This window comes from Myzus persicae, unplaced genomic scaffold (genome assembly GCF_001856785.1).
Source record: "Myzus persicae strain clone G006 unplaced genomic scaffold, MPER_G0061.0, whole genome shotgun sequence".
In the NCBI taxonomy this organism is placed as follows: domain Eukaryota; kingdom Metazoa; phylum Arthropoda; class Insecta; order Hemiptera; family Aphididae; genus Myzus; species Myzus persicae.
In genome coordinates this window covers 192999-215959 of record NW_019103539.1, presented here as the reverse complement: position 1 = coordinate 215959, position 22961 = coordinate 192999, and the positions used below count along the sequence as shown (strand labels likewise).

Here is a 22961-nt window from a genome sequence, read left to right as displayed (position 1 = left end):
TCAAGCTTATATCTAATTTTTAGTAACTATATATTGTATTAATTACATATAAAATTGGACGGGACTGTTAATAATATAAGATTATTTTACTAGTCTAATATGTTTTAACATAATATTTAAGTAATGGGTACTAATAATATTAAGTTATAAAGTTGTATTCTTACACCTAATAAAATGCAGTTTATACTACAAATAAAAATAAATGTATAAAATTATTTTCATTAAATTTTATACTGGGTAACTTATCAACATATAGAAAGATAATTATATTTAATTATCTTAATACATTTTAATATACTGAAACATCTGAAGAGTAATGTAAAAATAATATAAGCTATAACAACAAATAAATTTGGTTAAGAACATTTGGAATAATTCTAGAATTTATATAATATAGATAAATATAAATCAAAACAAGTATTTTGTTTTCAAATGGAAAATTGATTTAAAATTGGAACTTTTAATAATTTTTAAATCAATACGTATAAATTACAGAACACCCGTTATTTTAATTTGTAATACATGAAATCTCAAACATGAAAGAATAAAAAATTGGAATATAAAAGTAAGAATTGAAACTATCAGGGTAAATGCACAATAACAATGATGATCAGTTTTGATATAAACATGACCATATTTAAAAAAAATATAATAACATTACTTCATTTACATAGAAATAAACTAAACATATAAATAAAATCATTTATTTTAAAATAGGTGGTATAAAAACATTACCATCTATGGGTAAATAGGATAAATAATTTAATTAATTAATAAACCTTTGGTTGTATGTAGTAATAATAGATGACTTTTTTCAAGTTTGTAATATTTTATGTTGATGTAACACCTCTTCGAGCAACTAATAAATTTAGTATTTTATGCTTCTTAATATAATCCACAGCTTTTTTATGGGTTACCATTGTAAAATCATATCCATTACACTAAAAGAATTTAAGAAAAATAAAATAAAATAATTTATACTTAACTATTATTGTTTTATAGATAATATATGCTGGTACTTGTAATATTTTGTCATGTATACGTAATCCAGACCTAGATGCGGGACTTCCATCATGTACTTCAGTTACATAAATACCCTTAAAAATTAAAATTGTAAAATGGTTGAATTAAATATATATTAAATACTCGACAAATCTAAGTTCTCACATTATCTGTATATCCTTGAGGACTTTTCCTAAAATCTTGATCAATGCCTCCACCAATTTTGAACCCGCATTTTAATAATTCACGACCATCAGTATCAATTGCAGATTCTTTCGTTAAAGTAATAGGTATCTAAAATGATAGGTAATAAATATACTTAAAAGTTATATACACTAAATTGTTGTATAGGTACACTTCAAAGTTATTAATAAAAGTATTGGTTTTAAAGTATTTTAAAATAGGTACTTACACTAAGGCATTCCATGGCGGTGCCAGGTTGATGAGTGAAAGCCATTTTAGCACACATTGTGTATGGTTTTTGATTAACAGAGCTCGATGGGAAAACACAGGGACGAAACCTTTCAGATAGGTACCAAAGTTATGTTATTACTTCTAACACAAATATTATTGTTAGATGTCAGTTTGTCACAATACAATTAATTACGGCGTTAGTTATTAAGTAGCATATTCAATATTGAATGCTGAATAGAATTATAGAAATATGTGTGGCAGTAGTATCAAACCATAGTATCCAACTATCCGATGCTGTAGAGCGTAGATGTAACTGTTAACTGTAAAGTGTAGAATGAATACTATCAGCTCTTCGGCTTCTCACAACGGTGTGTCACTGTGGTTTGTGACTGTGGTGTTATTGTTAAATATATCACGGTGACGTCATACGATTACTAAGTCTTATCACCAATCAAACGTTTCTTACTTTTATTGTTAAATTAATAGGTAGATAATATGGGTATTATCATAAAGGCTAAAATATAAAATAAATATATTTTATAAATAGAATTCTAGTCTTATGGGTATTAAATCCAGTGGCGGATCCAAGGGAGGGGTAAAAGGGTAAATACCCCCCCCCTTGAGCTTATTATATTTAAATTTTATAAATTTATTTTTAAAAAAAAATGTCGGTTGAATTTTTTCGTTTATTTTATAAAAATGTTGTCATTGATCCCAGTTTGTAAGAATAAATTCTAAATGGTGAATATTAATAAGGAAATAATGAGTAATTAATGTTTATATTAATAAGCATATTATTAAGTAGGTATGAATAGTATCTGATGGATATATTTTTATTACCCCCCCCCCCTTGATGAATTTCTGGATCAGCCCCTGATTATATCATATTTTTAACCTAACCTCAAGAATCATCTGCTACGATTTAATAATACTCCAAATGTATTACTTTGAAGTTTGAACCATGAAGAATAAAGATATATGTATATGTATACATACATCTATATTCTTCATGCTTTGAATCACGATGTAGATATAACTAGATAATACAGTGTATATTATAGAAACTCCACAGAATATGTATACATATTTTTATATATCTGTGTCCTGTGGGCTGTGAGTAACTGGGCGTCGAAAAGTGAGTCGTAATTTGACGACATTGTCCGCCAGGAGCGCTAAGAAGGTCGATTTTTCAAAAAATACCGTGTAGCGGTATACGCATTTAAATTTTAGGAACTAAAATTCCCATTTTTCCTTAATTATTTTGGGTTTTCACATTTCTAAAAATGACTGTAATGAATCAAAAATAAGCTTGTACAGTTGTACGTTGCTATTCATGATACATGACCTTAGAATAATATATTAACTTAGTTGTAGTTTTAATGGATAGTAATTGACGATAAACGGAAAAAAAGTCTCATATCCACCTACATATCATCTACCTATCATACATTCATACGTATCCAGTTTCATATTAGAACGGTTGTACACGAATGTAATTCAAGTGTGTAACCATGGAACTTTCTTAAGTCAAACAAGGGAAATAATATAATTGCACTAGACGGGCATACTTATACTATAAAAAAGATATGCCAAAGTATAAACCGATGAAAATGTTCCAAAAAACTTCAATGAAATGTTCAGCAATGCTAATTACCATTTTGAAAATTACAAAAATCATACGATTTGAAGAAGAACACTGTCATGGTGCTAATCAGTGGCGTATATAGGGGGGCCCCCTAGGCCAGAGTCCATAGTGAAATTGCAGGTTCAATTAAAGCATTGCATGTATAATTACACTGTTAACAGTTTTTCACCATGATTAAGTTAGCCGGTTGATTAAAGTCTTTTTTGAGGAATCAACAAGGAAATGTTATATTGACGGGACTTGCTTTAATGACTTATTGACTTTGATGTTAAACTCATAGTAAGATAACATTAAAATATACAAACGACACTGTCAATATTTTTAAAAAAAGAAACAAAAAATTAATTTTACATAATAATTATAAAATTGAATTGCGCAATTTTTATTTGAACTGCAGTATAATATGTCATAATATTATTAATTATATAACCACGCAGCTGCTCCCTTAAAAATGTATAATTATGGCTATGCTGCTTGACTAGTGATAATTGATAAATTGGCCCATACTGAAAATAATTCGTATATATGCCACTGGTGCTAATAAAGGTGCAATAAGAGCCATGAAAATCAAACAAATGGTAAAGGATTGTTCAATTCAGACTTGTAACAATCCAGGACAAATTGTCAATCAAGCTGTATTTTATAGTAACAATTTTTTTTTAATAATTATTTAAAGTTCAAATATTGACAAAATACGTAAATATGACGAAAATTTGCTAATTATTTTGAGTTAAAAATTCATAAAATTTTTCTTTTTAAATCTAACTGACATACCGTCTTTGCTCATACTGAGGTTGAAAATCGATGCATTATTTCAAATACTTATCGTGGACACATACACAAAAAAAAAATCAATACATTTAATCGCTCCACTCAGAATTTAAAAATACCATAACCTATGGGATATGAATAATCATAAATGTCTATAATGTGGAGTATTATTACTAACAGAAAAATAAATTAAAATTCATCATTATTTGTACCATGGTTTTAGATGAGTGGACATCTTGTGGAAATGAAACATTTTTATTGAAGGATAATGGTCCAGAGTCAAGTGAACGGATTATAATTTATAATATTTGCTTTAGATAGTTATAATAAGACATATTTTACACATCTTTTTTTCTGAGACTTTTTTCGGGGAACTTTTTTTCCTATAATATCGTAATTGACGGGGTTAAGCTTAAGAGTAGCTAAGGTCCAGAGACCAGAATTTCCATTTCATATTTTTAAGATTATATATTGTTATGATTAATCGGGATCGTAAGTGCAGATTTATAAATATGGGTTGTATACTTATTACTTTTTAGTACATGAGTACATCTGAGTCTGCGTGTCTTATTAACTGTTATTGTTGGTAATCCTATTATTTATGATCATTAATAAATAATAACTCAAAAGCAGAATAAATAAAAATACCGCTCATCCCTATATTAATATTTAAATTTGATATTAACTTTAAGTATCATTATGATTCTCTTCACTTATAAGTGCTGCAGTGCTGGAGAATAATACCAGATGCAAGTATTGCAATTACGTTATTTATTACCTTCCTCCAGGTGTTCAGAGGGCTCTCGAGGCCGTGTGTTCGAGAATTCGATCAAATACACTGTACAATATAAATGTATAGGCAAATGTACATATAATATAATGCAGTCAATAATAATATATTTTACATTAAATGTCTTACCTGACTTGTAGCTGTCTCTGGGTTATGCTGTAGCCTGTAGAAGTTTTAGGTGACAAAAATTAATTATTCAAAATACTCGAATCAAAATAATACAACACACTGATCATTGCTCGTCATGAGGAGTCCAGGTTGTCGCTCGTAGGATTCGGTATAGAGAAGTTGTTACTCTGGTGGTGCTCATGCACTGGCGAAGGGACGACCCTGTTGTGCCAACCAGAGAGTGATAGGCGGGCAGGCGGATTCATCAAAAGCATGTTTTGTGCATCCGAGAGGTATAGATTTCTCTTCTGCGACAAGGACCCTTTTTTACCATATCTTTTCTCTGGCAGTATGTAAGAAACCTACACGCCCTACGCTTTATCGTTACAAACATAAGTATACGTGTCAATTTTTTAATCCGTGACCGTATATTATAAGTAGACTATTTTTGTCTGTGAGTGACTGACAATAATTTATTGGGGTCGGGAGATTTCCGATTTGTGCTTGCGACAGTTTATTACCGTTTTAAAGAATTGCTTTAATGATGTAGAGCATATCATTACAGATGTGTGAATATAAATCATTATAATTTCTTACCTGGTTGAAGTCGATTGGATGATTGGATTGATTGAATGACAATGGAATGAAAACGAGAACTTATTATTTTGATGTTGGAATAATATAAGAACACAGTTATTGTATTTAAGTCACGATTGACGATATTAATTTGATACATCACAATTCATAACAAGAAATGAAGGTCAATAATTGATTAAGTTAATAAGTGAGAAAAGACGGTGTAAGCTGTAAGAGACAAATTGGCTGTTCGAAACAGGGTAGGTTGCTGAAGTCAGATTAGCTGTGGAATTGAAATTGGGTTTTAATTATATTTATATTGTTGTTATTTATTTTAAAAGGTACACAGGTACAAAATGTGTTATTGTTACATTTTGTGTTTTTAATTACATTGCACATACATATAGTTATTAGTATTTTGTACTTGATTTATAGGTCATAGTAAAGTAAATGATACACTTAGTTTATTAGGTTTATGAATGACATTTTTAATGGTAATATGATGATATTAAGTTATGAAGTAAGTATTGTGAATATCATTACATTACTTACTTAGAATTTTTTACGAATTGGTAACTACCTTTTTAGTATGATTTGACTATGCACAGCAAAAAAAAAGAATTTATTTTATTTTCTTATTTATTATTTGAAACGTATGAAAATAATGCATAGGTATATATTTTGTTGTAAAACTAATAGAACAAATAATTGGTTTACAAAAATGATAAAAAAAAAAATTATACAAAAATTTACATAAAATAGTCTGTGAAAATAAATAATTCACTAACAAAAAAAGACTTATAAAAATGAATAACAACTTATACAATTTCTGAGTTGTAAGTAAAATTTACAAAATTAAATTCGGGTCTAAAAATACCAATTTGCTAGTGTAGTTTCTCTATTTTCTTTTAATAATAAGTGCAAAATTAGTTTTTAAATTTTTAATTAAAGTAATAATTGTCATTTTGTTCATTTGTAATCAGTGTATAAGAACATAATTTTCAAACATCTCGTACAAATGCTCTTTCTTGCCAACGTCTATAAATTACACAAATACACAATACATATTATTATATTATTATTATTATTATTTCTATATTATTATACTTATTATTATTAATCGATCGATATATCAACACAGCAGTTAAAGCGTATAGTACAAATTATAATTTGATGAAAATCAGCAGTAATTATTACAAATATATTTGGTTATTCCATTTTTTATTTAAGAGAGGACGTAGGTATACAAACCCCCTTTATCATACAACAATCACCAATGTCGTGTCATACTGATTTTATAATACTTGAATAATACTGCACACTGCGCAGTCAGGATGTTTGGAGCAACGATTTTTAATTTTCATATAAGTAGTTAATGTTATTGATAACGGCAACCAGCTCCAGCAAACTTCCAAGAGGTAAAGTATCTCCTGGGTAAAGTTAATTGGCTGGACTACTCTAAACTAGTTTTCCCAAATAAATAAATCTAAATAAATGAATCCATTTCATGTACTCAATAAAATATTTCGAGGGACCCAACTCCTGAAATCTCTGAAAGTTTGAACCCAAAAAAATTAGATTATCTTTTTGTTTTGATAGCAGTTTAAGTGACATCTAAATTCTAAATCATTTTATCATGTAATAAAGATTCATTTTTTTTTGTAAAGACGATGAACTCGTAAATAGTATGTCGTAGTGTTGGATTTGAGATTTTCTCATAATGGGGACAGGGGATATAGGTACCTATAACTTTAATCTACATAAACTGTAATGTATATTATAAAAGATTTTAGATTTTTTTTCATAAAACAAATATAATTTCTTAGGAGAGTTCAGGAGTGTGCATTTTTTTTATCTACCCGCAGATCAATCATATACTCATATCTACTTGTCTATTCATGGTAATGAGCTAAGAAAGTATGACCGAACATTATTTATTTATTTTGTAGTACTATAGGTTATAGCATCATGACAGATTTTAAAAATACAAAATATTTTAAGGTATCTAGTCGACAAATAATAACGTAGGTTAAAAATTTAAACATCAATACATCATTAATGAATACGTTTAATAAGAACGTTGAACGGTGCAATATGTGACCCTAAGGGTCACCCGAAGTTACAAATTTCTCGAACAAAAATGTCTATACAACATAGTAGGTACATACTGTTTCCTGTTTGATAAAGAGGAGAGTAACCAATATCCATTAATGAATCGGGTTAAGAAAACCTATAAGATGTAGTTTCGTGTTCATTGATTTTAATCATTATAGGTAGGTGCACTAGTAGGTATTATACGTAGGTAGGTATAGGTACACACTACACCAGGGGTCTTCAAACTTTTTATGCAGCGGGCCACGTATTATTTTTTAATAATCTTGCGGGCCGCATTCGTAGTAAAAACATGTATTTTATACAAAAATTCAGTTTTATTATTAATATTTTCATGATTACATTTTAAATTACAAATTATTCTTATAATTATAAATACTATAAATTTATCTTATCGCTTATTTCCGATAGCGATGGCTTAGCCGTTATAATTTTATCGAAATAGAAAATATACATGCTTAATTACAAATGTGATCGCGGGCCGCATATTATGACAGGGCGGGCCGCGGGTTGAAGACCCCTACACTACACACTTATTGTTATTTATAAAATATAAGAATAATATAGCCATATAGGTACTCACAATGTTTCAATGTTTGTGTCTTCTTCAACCATGATCAAATGTTGGTTCCGAATTCTTATTCAAATTGATTGTATTTAGTGTTACTTTAATTAGTATAATACAATCTGTACATTTTGGAATTTTGCACCCGCACGTTTTCTCAACGCTATGGACAATAAACGCAAGCGTTCTGTTAATGATGATGATGATGTTCACAACATCCAAAAGAATCCAAAAACCACTAGTAGACAAGTACCAAGTACACGCCCACGATGCCGCTGTTTCTGACTTTGATAACTCTTCTCCAAATTCTCAATTCTAAGTCCGAAATAAACTCTGCAAGTTAACCCGAGAATCAATTGCTTTAATAACGAAATATACCCATTTACAATAAACTATCTTTATTAATCGATTGATAACAGTGCTAAACTTTTATTATTATCAGTATATAGAATAACGTTTGTGGTAACTCGATCGTTTAAATAAATAATTGAGTGGAATATATTAATATTAATATTGCATATTTTATTGTATGATTTAGTCTCGACCTCATCAGACGCATATTGTATAGGATGGGCCCCTTGCGCAGTTTCGTAGAAGGAAGTAAGAGTAACGTTCATTCCCAGTGATTGAAGTTTCGTGTATAATATTTTAAATATATATTTGTTTATTTAATACCTATATACGATACTTCAGTGCGACTTTCCTACATTTTTTAGTTGATTTTTTTTTATATTTTATTTTTTACGTATACCGTTATAATCTGAATATGCAATTAAAAACGTCAATATATAATAAATATACATTTTTCATTCGATGACAATGTCAAGGCCCCTCTACTAAAAAATAACATATTTTCTTTAAGATAATTCGTTCACGTTTGTGTTAAAAAAAAATAGTCCTTTATTTTGTCAATTATTTGATTTTTCGAGTCATCTGATTAAACATCTGAAAACATTTTTAAATTCTTTGTAATATACTTGAAAAATACTTCCCCGATATTTGAAAACTGAACTCTTCAAGACGTTAACCGTTTTAACCATTCAAAATTATATTTTTAAATTTTGAATTCTAAAAATATTAAAATGTTATAACCTACCCAATATTTAAGTGGACAAATTTATTTAAGAATGTAAGAAAGTAGCATTTGATTTAAAATATATTTTCAGGAATAGTATCTAATAAATAGGTAATTTAATACAATAATTGGCAAAAGATTGATAATTCGTTGAAATATTGTAAATTACTTACTACGACACAGTTATACACGACTCGGAAGCACGAGTATAGAAAATGGCATAATTTAATGTATTAAACATCAATACTCCTTAATTTTTAATTCGATCAATAACGAATCCCCAATAATATAAATTAATAAATCAATTATAATCTACAATAATAAATAAACCGAAAATTAATAAATGAATAGCATTTCATCATAGATTGTCTAATATATTATAGGGAAAATGGGTTACTTACTTAATTTACCGGGAACTTGAAATCTTAGAGTGCACAGTACGTTTATCACACCGGTGTCGGGGATGCGATCTGATGAAGTCGAGTCTAAAATCTAAATCATACAATAAAACAATATTAATATTAATTTATTCTAGATACTGAATTATTGATGTATACGATCGAATCAACACAAAATTTGTTATATACTAATAGTAATAAAAGTTTGACTCTAATACCGATTGATTAATATCTATACCAGGACAAATATAATTTGTTATTATATATTATATATCGCAGTTGACTTTTGGCTCAACTTACAGAATTTATTCTGGAATCGGAATTGAGAATATTGTTGATTACCGAGCTGTAAAAAATGTACCTGAACAATGAAAACGTCGGCGTGTACTTACCTACAACATTACGGGTTTTGGGCATTTTTTGGACGTGGTTATCATCACCATCATCAATTGCAGATCGCTTACGCTTATTGTCCATATCGGTGAGGAATCGTGCGTGCGAGAAATTTATAAATTTACAAATTGTATTTTATACTTATTAACGTAACACAATCGACGTGGATTACAAAATTTAAACCCGAGCAATTACGTTACCGGTTGGAGTTAAACTGAATAATAATTGTGTATTTTTACATCGAAACCAATCGATCGGCAGTATCTCCATGGTTGCGTGTTTAAGAGTTATTTTTCATTTTCAGCCATCTATTAAATAAACAATGGGTAATTATTACGGTCACATTTGCATTATTATATTATTTTTACACTTCAGATTTGAGCTTATAAAAAATATCGTTATGTTCGAAGTTTAATCTAGACTAATATCGCCGACCATTTGATTTTGACCGAAAAATACACATAATACATACCTAGTTTAATTTTAAAAACAGAATAGATTTATTCTACCTGAAATTCCATATGAGATCGTACGGACTGGGTGAAAAACGGATAGAATCGGCAAACCGCAACCCACCACGGTCCAGATACTATATCCGTGGTTTTCACCCTGACGTCCGTGTCCAGGTATATGGCTCACCGCTTTTCACGAAACGTAGTGTCCACGGGTATGGCGATGGTGACGTCATAGAGTAATATTACTCTATGGGTGACGTCCGTGTTTCTAGCTATTAGTTCTATATCATTCAACCGTATAGTACTCTGTTGTTTCCGCCATAACGAGTCGCCGTCTTGTGCGCAGTCATCGTCGTGGTAGATATCGTCGGGACTGCGCGTCGTTGTCCGCGCCCTAACCTAACCTAACATGACCTGGTCGCCTAGCCGCCTTGTCGTCGTCGTCCGTCGCGCCGAGAGCGACCTAAGCAGCCGGGCCCGCGTCGAGCCGCCAGTAGATTTCGCGGGGGTCAACTATCACGAGTGCGTTAGACGCCAGGCCTGGTGGCTTGGCCATTTTGTTAGATTTTTTTAAATTTAATTTAATTTACGGAATATTAGTAAATGTTAAATGCGTCAAACATTTGTTTCTATTAAATTATTGTATTACAAATAATAGTACATAGTAATGGCCTCGCACAATCGTATGAGAAAGCTTAAAAAATGAAATTACAAAATATTTGGTACATAAATACATACATCAAATAAAATCAAAGCAATGTATCGATATTGACTGGTTATATTTATAATAAAACATGGAAATAGATAATAATTTATCATAAATGCAATTGGTAAGAAATCTAAGCTATTATCTAAATTATTATTTTAAATGTATAAATCTTTTTTATTATATTGTTTATAATTTATGTATGCATTTATTACTTATCACCTTATACCTACTCTAACTAAGCCATTAAAACACAATATATAATTATTAATACAGTGGACGCCGCTTATAAAGATCTAGGACTAATGGACGTGGGGACAATAGGACGTCAAAAAAATATGATCAAAATTTTAAATCAGTAAATAAAATTAGTAAGTTATTTATATTATACTATAGTATTTATGCGTCAAGCAAAAACGAATATACGAATTATTTATTATATAAAATATTAAAATTAAAAATGTATCTAAAACAATTTTTTATTACAATTATGGGTACACCAGCAATTAAAATACAATATCAAAAAAAGTTATTTATAATAATTATTATAATACGTTCAAAATATAATATAAAAAAAACCTTTTAGATATTTTATACATATATATGTAAAATATTAATATATTATAAAAATATTTAAAATACATAAAATATCTAAGAAGTTTTTTTTAAATATTAATTCAGAGAAATAGTTTGAGCGATTCCGCGTAAAAATGATATTTTAGTTCTTATTATAATTTAGTCTGTTCTACCAGTATGCACACAGGCCTACATTCTCTTTTATACTTACATCGCCAAAACCGTTTTAAACCATCAGAACTAAAAGCGTCAAATAAGTACATGAAACCGTCATCCAAAAGTACTTCACCATCGCGATTTGATTTAATTAACGACATTTTACATGTATATGTATATTGTATACTTGTACGCAATAATTTGTACACGACTAACACGATAAGTGTTACACATTTTCGTGTATCGCCGTGTTTCGATAAAGTGTGATGCACACAAAAAAAAAATAACGATCAAATTCAATCTATAGGTAATATCTAGGTAAAATTCAATAATAAAAACGATAAGGTTCGATATTATACGATACCATTTGTTATATTATGAACATTTAATATCAATGGTTCTATAATTTATAACTTATAAGCATAAATCAGAATTATTTATTTTCAATTTTTTTAAATATATTTTGATGATGATCTATTAAAATAATATTATTTATTTAGTTTATATTTTTTCTTTTTTCTTACGTTCAATTGTTCCCACGTCCAAGCGGCTACGTCCATCTTCGCCGCTTATAAGACTCACAGATATATAAGGTTCAGCCGCTTATTAGACTCAAAATCGTCTGAAACGGTCCGGACTTATCCTGCAAATACATTATTTTACATTCAGATAATTGTCTGAAGCCATGGTTCGTGCTGTGGTCGCCGTGTATGCTGCCGGACATGGGCATAATATAATATATTAATACAATTTGTATTGGTCCACGTCGACTTGCAGGTCATATCGGAAAATTATAGCGACTCTCAGGTTTTGTTGTTTTTTTCTGCAGAGTTATTCTGATGTACCGTCGAATTAATATAGTTTATCATTTTGTACATTGCGTTCGTTTGTGTTCCGAACCGTTTTCGCATGTCATTAATTGTTGTGTAATATTACTAACTAGTAACTATATACGTCAGCCCGTTACCACCCACGCATGAAGTGCTGTGGCTCGTGTTTTGTTGTTGTTGTTGATTCGGCATCACGCATCTGTCGATGACTCGCGGTGTGTATTGTTTCTTTTGTGGGTGATTAAGCCGGGCTATCTCACGGTCACTTACGACACTTTTCGTTGCCTCAGTGAGCAGCTTAACAATCACGACCGTCACGACATTTGAACATAATCGTAAATCACTCACACAAACGGCCATTAGACGATAGACCGATTATAAGGCCAGTCGACTGCGATTGATCTTGCTGATTTAGCCCTAGCTGTGTGAATGTACCTTTTTTTTTAAATTTTTGCACTTTTTGTGTAACTATATTGATATCAATTCCAGCATGATTATTATTTTTGTTATTTAGTTATACACAGTATTGGTTTTTTTTTTTTTTGGTATTTGCCCTTTTATTTGTATCAGTGTCATTCGAGGACAGTGCAGGGAAGCGTGTGGTTGACGTGGAATCAATCTAACCTCTGAGAGCTTTTTCCCCGTCATTACGTCCGCTCATAAAGCTGTGTCAAGACCGTCGCGCCATAGTTGGGCTGTTTTGTTAATTTTGGTTAGGTACCAGTACTAGCAGTACTGATATATACTTGCAATTTTGCACCGGCCGTACGTAACCACGTATAGTGTTATATAATGTACCAGGTGTCCAGGCGTACCCTTTTTGTTGTGGTGCCTTTCGCGACCCGTCTATATACTTTTTCCAGACGACGCATATTATGCTTTAAGTCGTCGTCAATATACATCGAATTTGATATTGGTAAGTCGATATCGTGCTTTTTGTAACGCTGTGCAGCCTTTAGCCTCCCGTTATTCAAGTCATCAGCATGTGAATAGTATCTGGTGCATCTGATCTAGTCAACTGGTATAGACATCGTTGCTTCAGCGCAAATTTTGTGCGTGACTGTCAGCAGGGGCGGACTGGCAGCCATATTATATAACACGTTGGGCATTTGGCCTTACATTATTTTTAAGAATAAAATATGAAAATATACGAAAATGCGTCTTGTATAGTATGACGAATTCCAAACACTGGATAATACACAATGTTTATGCCGAAAATTAATGAAAATTCACATTTTATTTTTGTCATCGGCTTATTCTATAATCTATTATGTGGTAATTGTCCACAATTAGTGTATTAACTGGTAAGAAAACGTAATAGTATATTAGTATTTTGATAAAAAAATTGACAGTTATATTCATTAATTTCCTGTAAAAGATGGCCAGAAGTCTTAAAATCACTGACTGCCAGTCTACAAAACCTCGTGTATGCTCACACAATGCCTTGTTAACTTTCCTTGACACCCCGGCTAGGGCAATAATATTTTGCACCCCTATTAAACGTACATATTTAAAGATTTGTCGCCTTTGAAAATATTACAACATTCGGCACCATCCTCTCCCCCATTGGCATTGCACTGTATAGTCACAGTGGCGATGCAACCTCGGTCACCGGGTAATTGTGCTGCATTAATACTGCACTATTATTATGAATGTGCAATTAATTTTAATCCCGACAGCATTCGCTGCCTGAAAAACAAAAGAAAACTTAACGAAGACACTGCTAAAAATATCATCAGAATGCCTATTGGTCTGTATGACTGTATCCAACATTATATATGCCTATCCAAGTTCCATACGAGAAAAAGCCATTTCACACAAACAGATTAATTGGATATATTATAATATGTATTTAACAACTGTATATTCTCCTAAATGTATAAAAATAATTAAGTTCTAACAAGTAGGATCCACTTTGCATTTTTTAAATCGTCCAAGATCGCGATCAACTGTTTGGCAGCCCCTGATAAATATTATAATTTATAGTGTATTAGTGTGTCGAGCTACCATAACCATCGGCATATAAAATATTCTATTATATGCATAGATACCGGTCAGGTCCTTTGTGCAGTTTTCCAAGATTATCAAAATTTTCAGTCACAATAAGCCGCAGGCAGATGTCGTCACTGCACCTGGAGATACCTACTGATCATTGTTTGTGTTCACCTATATATATAATACACGGGGTTTGTAATTATTTTGTAATTATTGATTTGTTATCATTACTGTTAGGCTGTCCTTAAGTGACATCTTCGTTGTGATATTTTATATTTGTACAGCTAATTGCTCACCGTTTGCGCAATTACAGAATAACATTTGATCAGGACGATCGGGTACTATATATCGTTCGTCGTCTACATCGTTGAATTTTGTGGAGGATACCCGTCATTGAGCAGTAGGACTACAAATCGTAAGGTTCGGTCAGTGTACATGCATATGCTCGTGTTGTGTGTCCGAGTGTATCACCTCTACTGGTCGTCATGGAAATTAAACACTAGCCCATTTCGCTTATTATCTGTTCTTAGTTTTGCGTTACCTCTTTCCATCACTGTCCGCTTACTGCATACCGAATATCGACTCGTCTGCTGCTACCTCTGTACCGGGTGTAGTATGTCGTTGCAACGTTACGTCATTATTATAGCGTTAACAGTTTCTCTGCACTGCTATAAGATGTAACGTTACATAACGCCAAAATGCGCAATGATAACCATTTATATCGCCAGTTCCTAAGTCTTAATAAAAACAGTTGGCCAGAAATCAACGGCGGAGTTTAGCCATAAAGGTCAGGCGTCTGCTATAGCCTAAGATGTGACCATAATATTGGTTCAAAGCGTATAAGCGAAAAAGCCCAAAGTCGTATGTGAAAACGGTTTTGTGAACGAGTGCGCAGCTGCAGTGAAAACGAATATATTTAGCTCGGATCGAATGCGCGGCGACGACGCGCGACGTGATGATATAATATTAATATACAAAATTTAAATAATAGCTAAATGCTCTGAGTCTCTATGAATTATCTCTTGTTATAACTTTTAATAATATCGGTTCATTAGTTTCTGGGATTAAAATAATCATTTCACTTTTATATACTATATATATACTACAGAATGTAGTATGTACACATAAAGAGAATAATAATAATTATCTTTATTACTTAAATCATTTTACACAATATTTAACAATTTATAACTTAAGCTATAGTTAAAATATATTACATTAATAAATGTAATGATAAAAATAAAATAAAAAAGGTGGACAAGTATAGGTACCACTCTGCTGTAAAGTAGTTGTCAAGTAGGTATATAATTGTAATGGGTACATAATGTTAGATTTGAATTTTACGGTGAATACGAAAAGTGATTCTTAGTGGAGATGACGTGTGCCATGCGTGTATAAATAACTAGATTTAATAATTAAAACAAAATTAATAAAAATCGAAAATATAATATATCATGGCTATAAATAACTTTACTTCCCGGTGAACTTTTTTTTGTGTTTTGTTTAAGGTAGAAAAGCATATAAAGAATCTTTTATTAAATTTTCAAATGTTAGCTATAAAAACCAATATTTTTACGAATTTCTAACCGAAAAAACATGTAATTCATATGAACATAATCGAACCTATGTGTTTTTAATATTTTTAAATTGCTATAAAAACAACTTGTAAGGAATATTGCATTCAATGTTCAAGCTTTTTTTACCTAGTGAACCACATTTTATCTATCATGGTTTAAAAAAAAACAATGGAAATCTCTCATGGCTATAAAGAGCTCATGAAGTGACAAAATATTTTGGAAATTATATCATGAATTGAAAAAATATTTAAAAAAACATACATAATTGATAGTATTGCTTAGAATCTTATAAAACCGTGTATTAAGGTAGCTAGGGGGCATATAATTATTCATGATCATTTTCTCAGGTGTCTGCACTTATTACGTACCGATTTTTCGTAATGATGCGATACAATGCAACACCTACGGCGAATAGTAACATCGCAGCCGAAACTATAGCGACACCACTGCAACAGGAGAAAGTGATGCTGGCGAATAGGAGCGATCGACCACCGCGGCCGCCGCTGCTCCAGGCGTCCCGGTGGATGAGTTTTTTCTGCACATCACAAACGTACCCGCCGTCGCCACCCACGGTCACCACAATACGTTGAAGCCGGCCGAGAACGGTGGCCGTGGTCGTGGAGGTCGGCTGGCATACGATCTCGTGCCGCGACAAGGACGTGACGTTGCAACCACCCGTCGAATTTCGAAACTGGACGGCCACGTCGCCGGCCGCGTACCCTTGGGCCGACGAAGACGGATGGCCTCTGCTTATGACGACGGCACCGTCGCGGATTTCGAAATCAACGTAAACGGGATCGGCGTACACAGAAAACGGACTGCGAACGGCAGTTGCGGACAACCGTTGCTGCTGTGGATGCCGCACCGGCATGTCTAACGGACGACCCTCATCACAACCCCACGCCTGGACACCAAAATCCGGAAACACTGCGGTTGTGGCTACGTCGACGGCAGACAACGAGCGCCGCATGTCCGGTGACCGGCATTCCATGAACGTGTCATTCACCACTCGGCAGCCGGTGGTGTGCTGGTATTTGGTGCCGTCCCTGTCGTGCACGTAAAAGTGTGCGTCTGCCAAGCAGGAAAAACGGACGCCGTGGACTGGCACCGAGGTGCCGCCTGAAACAATGCCGCTAAACGTCTGTCCAGCTTCTAACGCCGCGTCACCATTCTTACACAACGTCCACGAGGCGGGACTTTGGACGTACTTGATCGGACCACCGTCGAACTGGACTTTCACCCGGGCCGACGATGGGCTGGAAGAGTTATAATTGCTGTGGGGGGTGGCCACGGCGGTCCGGCAGACGATCGTGTGCCTGTCGCGTGATACAGTGTCACATGTCATGAGGACCGTTTCGCCGACTTCTGTTTCGTTGACGTTTGATACGATAGACACGCGTACGGCGTTACCGATGTCCAGGAATCGGCCGCGCACCGTCAACGTGATGCCGCCGGAAATAGACCCGCAGATCGGACGCACGCTCGTCGTCTCGGGATCGACGAAACCGATCACTTCTGAAGATCTGAGAGCGAACCTCGTATTCTGCGATGGCCGTGTCGACGACGACGCAGACGAGTACACAACTTCGGCCGGACCTGCGGAGGCTACAGCGGTGGTGACCGACGGCTGCAGCAAGGAGCAAGTTATCGTCTGGTCGTCGTACGTCGCCGGGTCATCGCAGAGTCGTCCGGCCACGGCCACCGTGACGGTTCTGTTCTCGGCCAACATCCGGTGGTTCCGGACGGTTATCGTCATCGTGGTGGTGCCGCCGCCATTCCGTGGCACGTTAAGCGGCCGCACTGACACGATGCTGATCTCGGCGCACCTTATGCGCACCACGTCGTCGTCGTTGTCGGCGAACAGAAATTTCTTGTCACCGTCCGCGTCTCGTTTATCGTAGATCTGATACGACCCCGTACACGGGTTGCTTGTCGGACACCATTTCAAGTAATGCTTGAAGCCTCTGTCGCTCCACAGGCACGTCGCGCAGTGGTCAGCAGCTGCGGCCGTAGACGCCGCGCAGTCGCGGTCGTAAATGGTGTAGTAGTGGTCGGCGTCATTGTTGAACTGCAGTTTTTTGTCGCCAACCATGATGTAGATGTAGGAGATCAGAGCTCTCGCGCCGTTCGCAAAGTACGACCATGGTGTGCGTATCGCCGCACACGTGATTGAGTCGTCAACCACCAAACCCCGGAAGTCGCAGGACTCGATGCAACACGTGATCGTACTGCTGTTGAGGAACGACGTGACCGCACCGTTCACGTCGTTTGATATCTTGACCGTGTACTTAAAAGACACGCCGGCTACGGACGATTTGTTGACCACCGTGAACCGCGGACAGTGCATCTCGTTATGAACTGTTAGATTGCCATGTGGTTTTTGTAGCAGATTCGTGTTTATACACACTTGCAGTTCGACGGACCAGCTGCACAAAGATTTGTTCGTACATGTCATGCATGTATTGAAGTCCGGGCAATCGATTTCATTGATCGAATCGGTTTCTAATGAATTTGCGTGTAACGTGAACGTAAATACCTGTAAATGCAATAAAAATAAGAACGGTTAAATACTAATACTATACAACAATATTTTTATAAATAAAAAAGCAAATGTTTTCAATTTTTGATTAATACATATTAAGTATAATTTACATACCTATAATATACTCCTTAAAATTTTTAAAAACGATTATTCGTTTTTAAGGAGTTTGGACGAATTACAATAAATTGTATTTTTATTTTTTAATACCTAGGTATTTATTGATTGATATTTGATATATAATATATAACTGTTTATTTTGTCAAAGTTTTTTTTCAATTAAATTACACAATACATGAATGTTTTTTATAATATTACCTATTAGTATACAATCTGTTCATATTTTGTGTAGTAAGCATAAGTAATACAATTAATTTTAATTATATTTTAAATGATGAGGGGAGGGCCCATTGGTTTGCTCCACGCAATACTATTACAGGATTATCAAAGGTCATCGACGCAGCCACCAGTGCGATATAACTATTCATTTACGGATAGACACATTAAAGGTGATCATAAAATTATGTACCGACTTGAACGATAGATTCCTAGCTGTTATCCCCTGGGACACTACAATTTTTCGTTTTTAGGAGGTAAACAAAGAAATAACAAAAATCAATTTTAGCGAACAAATTATTATTATTTCTATTACATCCAACTTTTCTTATCACGCCCAGATGATATAACGAGACAATACTACAATATGAAATAGCTGTTGGATCAGACGACGCATTAACTGCAAAGATTATAATTTACCAATTATATACTATTATAATTATTAATTACCATAATATAAGCATTAAGCACTAACACAAGATTATCGAATTATTTTCCATGGGTCATAATGACAGTAGTATCACTAGTATAGTAGTATCGTATTAAAAGCTAATAATAAAAATGAAAGTAAGACAGTATTTCACTATTGTCTATTACAGACTTCAGTATTGACTAATTATCGTTGACTATTCTCTCTATCCGAAAGTTTTATCATATTTTGTGATACACAATATACAGAGTGATTCACCATACATGCTCACCCTTTTTTTCTTCAATTATGCAGTTATTCAAAATCTAATTTTTTAAAAAAATTTTATATATTCTTTAATTAAGACCGTACTTATTTTCAAATTCTTGAGATTTTTTGTACTATCTAGAGAGTGTCCTGTGGAGATACGAACTTCTGTTTTTCAAATAAGAACACCCCTATTCAAATGGTAAAAATATTATTATTAAACATTATTTTTATTATTATATTGAGCAGAAGATAATTTTTCTGAAATGTTTGACGTATCAAAATCAAAATCCGTACGAGTAGTTTTTGAGTTTTTAAACAATTTGTGTTCTAATAAATTGCAAATTTTTGTGATGTTCACAGATTTTATCAATATTTTATCTTCAGACACTCATAAAATATTATTGTGGATTTACCCTCAAATTGCTTATAATTATTAATCAATAATCACAATAACTTGCCATGGCGTATATGAAATTCTAATACACACATTTGGTGAACATTTTAAATATCTATCTATAAGGTTATTTGTTTCTGAGTTACACAAAAAAACGATTTTATCTAAAACTGATTTGCGTAAAATTTTTGAACATTTCTGTGAATTTTTAGTCTTAATTTTAAAAATGACTAACTAAATTCTACTTTCTCGCTAGAAAATATACTCTAGTTAAAAATGGAAGCATTATTTTGACTAGTTATCGTGTATGCTATATTAAACATACACATAAAAAAAAATCACATCATTGTAAAATCCATAAATTCATCGCTCACTGTAAACTGTACACATTTGAAAATAAATAAATGTACAAACTATATTAAATATAATAATATTAATAATAACAATTGACAACAAAATATGTAAAGACATAAATGTATGTCTTGCATACGGGCCTCAACACTCAACAGGAGCATGTTCAGTGGGGCTCATGCCCCATTATCTTCTAGAATAATAATTGAAAATTTATAAATTTAAATACATATTATATACATACCATTAGTACCATTGAAATTACAAGTAAAATGTCTTTAGTTGAAAAAAGGTCCCAATTATATTCATTTTCTCTTGAAATTTTGCTGTCTACCATATTGTTTAAAATGTGTGATGAAAACCTTTAAAAAGAAACAATTACGGTTTTTTTAGATACCAATATTGTTTTTAAATTCTTGATTAAAATCTTTTTGCGAAGTATTATAATAGGTATATGAACCCGTTATTAAGGAAATTATTATATTGTGTACAACACTGTACTTATTATATAATAATATAACTTATAAATGTATAATGTGTATTGTTCAGAATGTATATATTTTTAATAGTTTATGCCAAAAGGCAATTTGAAAAAAACACATGCAAAATAAATTAAAATAACAATATACAATATCAATAACTATAGTTAAGTAAAAACAGGATTAGCTGGTATATAATAAAAGAGTGAACAAAGATTAATTATTGGGTATTATTATTGTTATATATATATTATATTAAATTTTATATATATTATATTTATTATTGTGATATTATTAGCATTACAAATTTACAAAACATGCAATGGGGTCGATGTACCATGTACGTGTACACCAACTAATAGCTGTACCTATAAGCGCATAAGTTCTGAACTAAGCGATGGCGATTTGGGTTCATTATTTTATAAGAAAATAATTTTATAATTTTTTCCAGTACAAATAGATTTATGCTGCGGAATTTCACTAGATTAGGTGAACTATAAGGGGATAACCTTTTGTTACTTAACTAGATCAACATGAGAACATAAATTAACATAAGTACTTACCTACTTTAAGAGCCAAGAAAGAAATATTTTCCGATTTCCTTGTTATTTTAAAGAGCGTTACTAACTGTTATAATGACAAATTTTTAGGTACTATATTATTGGGTTTTAAAGTATGGATACACTTACAAAAATTCAATATTATAATAATACATTTAGCTTTAAATTTAGAGACACCCCTGCATTTTCATCTAGAGATGATAACAGTATCCACACAAGTACACAACTCTTATATAAATTTACAATTATATTTATTATCTATTGAAGACCATCTTTAGAAAATATAAATTTAATTTGATACATATTTTAAGAAATAATTGCATAATAATTAATAACGTACCTGTAATATATTAAGATCAGTTCGTACTATTTTTCTGAAAAAAATGTGAAACTCATTTGAATAATATAATTGAAAAATTAGATGTTGTCATCTAATACCCTGAAGCACTACAGACTTGTAAGTAAATAATAACTATTTACAACGATTCAGAATCGATTAATTATGTTTTACTATGACTTATGAGTTCCTAATGAGTGATGACACAATGATAGGTATCCTATATAATATTAATATATTATATAGCTATTAAGCTATACGTAATACAAAGGCGAAGAGCTGTTTCAATGGAAAATACATCCATAAATCTACTAACTAGATTCTTGCTCTAATGCTCTGTATTAATAATAATAAACCAGAGTAAAACAATGCATCAATATTACACGCGGTACATATATATAGCTTCTAACAGAAATATAACGCTTGCATAATTTAAGTACTTAGTGTCGTATTTACGCCGATAATTTCTGACGTAGGGTATGCCTGATGAACACACAATTAAAATATAACACTTTATAACTGGGTTGTTCTATCGCGATCTCATTACGCTATAACTGCTTAAAAAACTATTTTTGTCTACTCATAATATCTTCTATATAATATTAGGTATAGCTTAATCTGGTTTCTAATCAACTTTCTAGTTGCTACATTTTGTTTTTACTCCCTTAAAGTCAACAAAACTCGGGGGCGGAGTGGACAAAGTCGGCCCACTAAGTTTTCCGTAGTTTGCCGGCCACTTACTATTTGGCGGCCCTTGGCCCAAAATCGTTTTTAGTCCATCATTTACTTCGTAAAGCTTACTGACTAACTTTTAATAAAGACAATTTACGTAGAGCACAAGAGCGTCTCCTTAATACTATAGCCACATAAAATTATGTGTCAATAGCCAGCAGGTACATCAATGTAAGTAATATAATATAACTACATATTTTTAAATTTATAACTTATATGTAATTACCTATTAAGCAAAAAAGTGTCAGTTCCATGGGCGCAAATTGACTAAATTGTTTGGAGGGACTCAAGCTCCCCTCCCTATATGCTATAATATAAGTAAAAGTATAGTACTAATTACTAGATTTTAAACTGGGGGGACTTAACCGAAATTTGGGGGATCAAGTCCCCTTAAGCCCTCCCCCCTATTT

General features: G+C 32.5%; 2 protein-coding genes and 1 long non-coding RNA gene across 3 annotated transcripts; all 3 read right to left on the bottom strand.

Moving 5' to 3' along the window:
- Window positions 1–58: 58 nt before the first annotated feature.
- Window positions 59–1809, bottom strand: LOC111034712 (uncharacterized protein C45G9.7). The gene is made up of 4 exons (XM_022316043.1): window positions 1415–1809; window positions 1168–1296; window positions 1020–1097; window positions 59–941 (listed from the first exon to the last, which is right to left on the bottom strand). Exons 1-4 carry the CDS (start codon window positions 1469–1471, stop codon window positions 831–833), a joined length of 375 nt encoding a protein of 124 aa, XP_022171735.1. The 5' UTR covers window positions 1472–1809; the 3' UTR covers window positions 59–830.
- Window positions 1810–6140: 4331 nt separating this feature from the next.
- LOC111034699 lies at window positions 6141–11373 on the bottom strand. Its single transcript, XR_002604574.1, has 4 exons — window positions 9849–11373; window positions 9460–9550; window positions 8002–8316; window positions 6141–6344 (listed from the first exon to the last, which is right to left on the bottom strand). It is a non-coding gene; the product is annotated as an uncharacterized LOC111034699 (long non-coding RNA).
- A 5114-nt stretch (window positions 11374–16487) lies between these two features.
- LOC111034700 lies at window positions 16488–20780 on the bottom strand. The gene is made up of 2 exons (XM_022316031.1): window positions 20688–20780; window positions 16488–18680 (listed from the first exon to the last, which is right to left on the bottom strand). Exons 1-2 carry the CDS (start codon window positions 20778–20780, stop codon window positions 16488–16490), a joined length of 2286 nt encoding a protein of 761 aa, XP_022171723.1.
- Window positions 20781–22961: the final 2181 nt, after the last annotated feature.

What these genes read in the sequence shown, in the direction of transcription:
- LOC111034700 (XM_022316031.1), bottom strand. Translation starts at nt 20,780, where the DNA reads ATGGTAGACAGCAAAATTTCAAGAGAAAATGAATATAATTGGGACCTT. An exon ending in TAATTTCAATGGTACTAATG is followed by an intron (nt 18,681 to 20,687) that starts GTATGTATATAA and finishes TTGCATTTACAG; the next exon opens with GTATTTACGTTCACGTTACA.
- LOC111034712 (XM_022316043.1), bottom strand. Translation starts at nt 1,471, where the DNA reads ATGTGTGCTAAAATGGCTTTCACTCATCAACCTGGCACCGCCATGGAA. An exon ending in CCGCCATGGAATGCCTTAGT is followed by an intron (nt 1,297 to 1,414) that starts GTAAGTACCTAT and finishes CTATCATTTTAG; the next exon opens with ATACCTATTACTTTAACGAA. An exon ending in TACATGACAAAATATTACAA is followed by an intron (nt 942 to 1,019) that starts GTACCAGCATAT and finishes AAATTCTTTTAG; the next exon opens with TGTAATGGATATGATTTTAC.